Raw genomic sequence first — 7,330 nt, forward strand, 5'->3', positions numbered from 1 at the left:
TTTTACCAGTTCCCATTAATTTTCACAGTTAATATAAAGTGAGTATTCTACCATGGAATTTTACAAGAGATGGTGATGGGTAACATTGGGCTTAAGAAAGTATGATACACTTTTGTTAAAATTTCATCATGATTACTCTAATTAATTTAAATCCTGAATTTGAACTAAGTTGTTTGATTATTAATTTATAATGAAGGTGATTCATATGAAAATGTTTTATACTTTAAATACAAAATTGATAGCACATCATGTATGGCTTAGCCTGTATATCTAGTGATGATATCTGCTTTCAAAATTGCAGTCTGCTGAAAATTCTGAAACTATGAACTCAACCACCATCTCCAAAGAGGCCAGCACCCAGTTCTCATCATCTACAACCAGCCAAGGCTATGTTTTACCAGAAGGCAAAATCATGCCAAACACCATTTTTGTTGGTGGAATTGATGTTAGGGTATTGTATCCGTATTTCATTTGTTTTAAAAAATACTTTGTGAATAATGAGATTTTGGACCTGTTGGAAACATAGGTATTTTTGTACTCATGCAAGTTTGGAATTGGTTTTATATTAACCAATAGGGACTAAAACTGTCTTTGACAAAGAGCTACAGGTAGTTAGGGGATACTTGAGGGAGATACTTCCACAACATTAAGTCTTCTTTATAGTATAAGAAAAGTTTTTGAATGCTAAGTTTTTACTCTTGAAGTCAAATTCTTCTTTATAGATGGATGAAACCAAAATTAGAAGTTTCTTTGCTAGATATGGTTCAATAAAAGAAGTGAAGATAATCACGGATCGAACTGGTGTGCCCAAAGGGTAAGTAAAACATGCTGAGTATAAATTATAAAAAGTGTGCTATGGCATCTATAGAGTATCAGAGTAGAGTTCAAAACTGATATTCTTACATTTGTATAAATGAAGTCTGGTGCTTTGTCAGGTTCCTTTATGTAGAGGATAAAAGTTTGTTGCCAGCTCTTCTATTTAATAATTTCTCTGATGTTTGTATTTAAATGTTCCCTGTCTTCATTTATTGCACATAAGTGGGTTAGTCAGTTTTATCAATTGTTTTCTTCACACATTTCACAGTATTTTAAATTTTAACCATCTTGATGTAGATAATAAATTCAGGGTCTTAGATACGAATTTTCTGTTAATGAATGAGGTTTCCATGCTACCTTACTTCTGACATAGATCAGGGTAAGAAAACAAAAAAATGTGGTAAGATTTATGCAGGATCCATTATGTACATTTTAAAAATACTTATCTCAGTATATTCTTCATCCTTTATCATGATTCTGTCAGTTATCTCATTGACTACTAGAAGTTTTAGGTCATACTTACAGCAGTGATTTTATACTTATCTGCCCTTTAGCTATGGATTTGTTTCATTTTATAATGACGTGGATGTCCAGAAGATAGTAGAAGTAAGTAATCTTATGGGAAAATCTCTTAATTACCTTATGTTTAATTAAGTTTAGGTTAGTTTTGTTTAGTATTGTTTCAGTCCTGAATTCTTGTATGGAATACTATAAATATATATACTTCATGTTTGAAATCCCAAACTTAATCTTACATAGCTTGTCAGAAATGATTTTTTATTGGGCATATCTGGCTTCATGAACTAGAGACAGGACTGGATGGATAGCATGTAAAAGTTTTTTATCAAGTTCATGACACCTCTGAACACTTTGACTAGAGTAGTGAGGGTAGATAAGATAGCTTCATGCAGATAGATTTTTATTTGGTGTGGTTGCAGTCTGATCTCTGACTGTGGGGATCTTAGAGAACTAGGTTAACAAAGTTTTAGAAGTAAAGGCTTCAAAACTGATCTGGTTTCGCTGCTGTTTTTATTTTCAGTCACAGATAAGTTTCCATGGTAAAAAGCTGAAACTGGGCCCTGCAATCAGGAAACAAAATTTCTGTGAGTAGAGAAAGGAATTGATGTTGACAGATGCATAGCTTTTCAGAGAAGTGAAAATAGGTTTTGTTTTCTTTTTATCCTTTGAAAAGGTGCTTATCATGTGCATCCACGTCCTTTGGTTTTTAATACACCACCACCACCACACTTTCAGTGTCTCTGGAGCAGTCACAACCCTGTAGGTTACATGCAGCCTCCAACCATGATGCATCCTATAAGTCTGTATGTGCAGGTGAGAATTCTCTACAGTCCTGGCTTTTTATTATAGTTTTGGAGATCTTATAGATGGGGCCTTTTAAAAGTAAGCCTATCTTATTTCTGATTTCTGTGAGATTATATCCATGATTTCCATAATAATTGATATATATATGTCCCTGTTTGAATACTTGGAGTGATGGAAACTTAACTGCATTTTTCAGCAACCTGTCATTCTTAGTGTTACTCCTTATACTAAGCTAAAATCTGCTTCCATATACTTGGTAAACTTTTATCTTAGAACAGACCCCTATGGCCACATAGCAAATATTTCTTCTTTTTTGCCTGTTGTGACAACTCCTTAAATATTTAAAAGCAGCTTTCCTTATGCGTGGTTTATTCTTTGTTAAGGTTAGCAGTTCTTCTCATTATTCTTTATATTTGCAATGATTTTTAGATGCCTCCTCGTACTGAGTGCTGGCATCCAGATGTATTCTGGTTCTAGAATGGATAGGTTCCTGATGACTTAGCTGTATTTGTAAGTCCTATGAGTTTCTGGCATATAATTTATCTGGTCCTGGTTAGTTTAATATTTGAAGTGGGATTTGGAGTATTTAATATCTCCTACTGATGATAACACTTGGTTCATTTTACTTTCTTCAGTTTAAAAGATGTTTGGAAGAAAAGAAAGACAAGATAATGTTAAATAGGTCTACATTGCCTTTCATTTGTTTACATTTTCCATCAACCAGAAGTATAGGATGGTATATATTTTATTTTTCCTGTTCTAAGCATGGCTAGAAGAAAACTCCTGTTTGCTCCTAGTACTTACTGTGAGCTATTACCTCTTCTGGCTGTACTCATGTATGCTACTATGGTCGATGTTTTGATTAAGTAAATATTTATTGAAAGATACAATACATAGTGCAGTCTCATTTCCAATTTTGGGTTATACACTACCCTTAACATTTAGAAGTAAAATACAGAAGGAGCCATAAAATCTATAGAAGGACTACAGATGGATTACACCTGACCCCAATAATATTGTCAAAAGAATAACAAACTGCCTGAAAGTGTTTATAGAAAGAAATAGCAGGTGTGTCAATATAACTTTAACATGGAAATCTGAACTAATAGAGCCTTATTACCAGTGTAAGAGAGAACTTTTAATTGGAGGTAAACAAGATAAACTTAGGTTGGCAAAATCAGTCACTTCCTCATTTATCTCTTTCTCCTCCCTACCCAAAAAGCTAACATTCAACAGAGAATGCTTTTTTCTTCACGAAGCCAGTCACTCAAAAAAATCCTGCATGGTATATAGAAAAATAATGAAGATTTATTTTCATATTTTTGTTATATTAGGAATAATATTTCTTCTTCCTTGTTTTTAAAAATTTACCTTGATATTACATTCTTTATGTAAATTTTATTTTCAGGCATATCCTTATCCAAGTTCACCAGTTCAGGTCATCACTGGTTATCAGCTGCCTGTATATAATTACCAGGTAATTTAAGAAGGAACAAAATGATTTACTTTGGAATATTAGTGAAGCCTTTATCTATGTAAATTTCCCCAGTAGATTGTTATTTAAACTAGTTGAGTAGGCTTACATACAAGAAAAAATAAGAATTTGTCTAGAATTATGGGCTGTATTACTTAAGAATAAGGGAATGATATTTTGACAGGAATATACTTAGCAGGTTTTCTTCTGTACTGTCAAGATTTGGTGTCCTCTCCTATAGTTCCACATGTCTTCCTCCATCCTTGTTGTCAAATAGCTGAAATAATGCAAGCGGAATATAAATTTGTATCAAATACAACTGGTATTTGATACCAATGCTCTGATCCAAATGCTCTGAGATTGGATTGAGCATTGAATTCCAGTTGTATTTGATAATACCAAGATAATAGTTCTCTGAATTTCTTCCCATGGAGAGGACCATATTTATGACCCAGGACCATATCTATGGTAATAGGTTCAAACAACTGCTATCTCTGAGTTTTCCTGAAAGCCAGCTACGGAAAACTGAGGAAAAGGTGGGGTTTATATATGAAAATAACAATAAAACCCTCAGGTACTGTAAACATAAAGTACATCTTACTTCCATTCTTTTTCTTTTATTGTAACAAGTTCAAGGAGCCAGCATGACAAATAAATACCTCAAAACTGTCTCCTCTCTGTGTGAAAATATATAAGAATATGTAAATAATAGTTACTTCCTTTTTTTTTAAAGATGCCACCACAGTGGTCTGATGGGGAACACAATAGTTATGTTATTCCGCCTCTGGTAAGGTGAATTAACCAAACATATACTTCCCTATTCATTATTTTAATATTTTCTTGTTTGACTTATATATCTTGACCTTTAGTCATATGTATGCCTAGAAATATTTTTAAATTCCCTTTTACATTATGTGTTAGGTTTTCTTAATTTCTCGTCAATGCAAGTATATACTCCTGTGGTTGGAACTGTGCTGTTTCTCATTATTTTAGTGTGTGTAAATGATGGCTGCTCTCCATACAACATTACTCATGTGCTTGTTGATACATTGCATAATCCAAGAAAGGTAGTATTAATACCTATGCTAATTCTAATCTTAGGAATCTAGAATTGGTATTGAATCTGCCTCTTGGTTTCACACATAAAAAATCTGTTGAAGAGAAATTAAGAAAAACTTTGCTACTAAAAGCTATTGTATAAGAACAGGATAATAACAAAAGAGGGTGCTAACTCTTAAAACACTTGAGCCTTTGTTACCTTCTGTCTTTCATCAAGACTGGATCATTGAAGGATGTAATACGGGTTAAAATTCTTAGGCACTGGGAAATTCCTATTGCCTTGCTATATGTTGGAGTTTACCTTTTCTTTGACTCCTTCTAATTATAATCATGTTGAAGCTTAGAAGACATTTTAAAATAAAAGATTGCTTTACTGCCTTTCAATTAAGTCCACACTGATACTTTCAGTATCAGCTCAACATTTTGAAGAATAGATTGTTTAGAAATGTATCTAATGAATATCTCTTTACTCACACTTTTATTTTAAATGTAGACTTATACAGCTGTTAACTACTACCACTGTAATGAAGTTGACCCAGGAGCTGAAATTTTGACAAGTGAATGCTCCATTCGTGAAGCAACTGCATCCTCTGGAAATGGCCCACAAAAGGCAAACATCTCATTTTACTTACTAATATTTATAGCCTCATATTTTTTTCAAGTTTTAATAATGGCTCTTTATGAAGCAAGCATGTTTGCCCAAATTTAAATATGGAAGCCATAAATTACAGAGCTTAACAGTTGATATTTCAGCAATTTATGTAAAAGTTGATGAAATCTCAGTACCTTGAAACTTTCATTGTATACATAGAGTTTCTGATTCAGTAATCTTACCCTTTTCCATTGTCCTTCCATTCAGTAATCTTTCCATTTTCATTTTTTAACCATACTTTCATAAATACTGCATTAACATGATTTGGTAAGATGCAATAGGCAAGTTTCCTTAGGAATCCTACTCCACAAAAGTATGAATTATATCTGCCTTGTATTTTACCAATTCAAACATTTACAAGCTAAATTATAATACATAATTATGGTATTCTTATAACATTTGGTGGCTCTTAAGAGTGGTGGAGTCCTTAGTAATAACTGAAGTACTGAAATAGGCAGAGTTGTTTCTCTATTATCTTTAGATCAGATTCCTATAATAATGCTGTCACTCTTGAATTCTATTTTGAATGAGTAGGAATGTAGAAGTAGTTGATATGATGGGGAAATCACAACATAATGTTGAAGATTCCCATTGCAGTGTGTGAACTTCATCCATTTGTTTCTCAGGGGGAAAAATGCTGAGAACTATGAACTATAGGATGTTCAGAACTACTGAACAATTCCCTGATTTGATACAAGAATTAAAATTTGAAAAAATATTAAAATAGTGTACAGAGGTTTTATCCTGGATATTTTTTTCTTGAAATGCTGAAGTTCATTGTTACTTACCTAAAGAAAAATTAAGGAACTGAAGAGAATATCTTAGGGTTTTACTAAATTAAGCTTTTTCAACCAGTGCTCTATCACTTAAGACTAAGATTGCACACTGTTTCTTAAATATCAAAGAGAAGTTACATATGAAGTGACATATGGTAAGAATTACAAATTACATAAGAATTCTTTAGCAAGAAGTGTGTGCATTCAATAATCTATTTAAAAATGTTTAAGAGTAAAAGGAATAATCTTTAGATTACTGAAAACTTCTGTTTCAGAAATCTGTGGACCGAAGCATACAGACGGTGGTATCTTGTCTATGTAATCCATAGAACAGAGTGAGAAACTCACTTGTTACTCAAGATGACTACTTCAAGGTATGAAAGGAAAAGTATACATGATAAAATGCACATTTGTCAGTTATGAATCATCTTTTTTCCTCTAGTATATTTAGTTTGAGTTCATGTAGAGCTTTTAATTGAACTCTTGGCATTTGACTGTAACCCAGAAAACCATTGTGAGAGGGTTTTGCCTGGCAGTGTATTTTATGTTGCTCAAACTTCGATACAGTAGAGTTTGTCCTTGGGAAAGAAACCTTTAGCAGAAGCTGACAATTGAAAAGGTTCCTGAAAGAGGAGAGTTGAAAGAGAATATTGGCTTAACCAAATACAAAAATAAAATTTTAGATGACAGAAAGCAGAACTTAAGAGTACATGGATATTGGACTAAAGAGAATAAAAGAAATTGATCACTCAAATGACATACCTGAACAATGCTAGGAGAGAAGAGATCATGTGAAACAGTAAAAAGAGCTGAGTAGAAAGAAATGGAAGTTGATTCAGAGTTGGTAAAATGGAAGAGAATGTGGGTGTTTGAATTTAAGTTCTGCTTTCTGGTCCTGGTTCTACCACCTCAGACAAATCACTTAAATCTTACTAGGACTCCAGTTTTTAACAAGTCTAAGATAAGGAAACATAGGACTAAAGATTTTTAAGATCCCTTAGTTCTGAGGCTGTAAATATGGAAAGGAACTGACTGGACTCTCTATGGGGAAAACAGGATTTAAAAATATTTTTATACCTGGTTTATTGATACAAAATTCACATACTATACAGTTCACCCATTTAGAATGCACAATTCAATACTTTTAGTATATTCACACAGAGTTGTACACAATGGGTCACAATCAATTTTAGAATATTTAATCACCCCCCAAAACAAATCCCCTTCCCA

At 32.9% G+C, this 7,330-nt stretch overlaps 1 protein-coding gene across 1 annotated transcript; it reads left to right on the forward strand.

Annotated features, from left to right (window-relative positions):
• The first annotated feature begins 322 nt into the window (after nucleotides 1-322).
• Nucleotides 323-6,429, forward strand: LOC130682155 (deleted in azoospermia-like). The gene is made up of 9 exons (XM_057496303.1): nucleotides 323-451; nucleotides 723-814; nucleotides 1,371-1,422; nucleotides 1,856-1,919; nucleotides 2,009-2,148; nucleotides 3,548-3,616; nucleotides 4,347-4,400; nucleotides 5,166-5,282; nucleotides 6,376-6,429. Exons 1-9 carry the CDS (start codon nucleotides 323-325, stop codon nucleotides 6,427-6,429), a joined length of 771 nt encoding a protein of 256 aa, XP_057352286.1.
• Nucleotides 6,430-7,330: the final 901 nt, after the last annotated feature.

Source organism: Manis pentadactyla, chromosome Y (assembly GCF_030020395.1).
Source record: "Manis pentadactyla isolate mManPen7 chromosome Y, mManPen7.hap1, whole genome shotgun sequence".
Taxonomy (NCBI): domain Eukaryota; kingdom Metazoa; phylum Chordata; class Mammalia; order Pholidota; family Manidae; genus Manis; species Manis pentadactyla.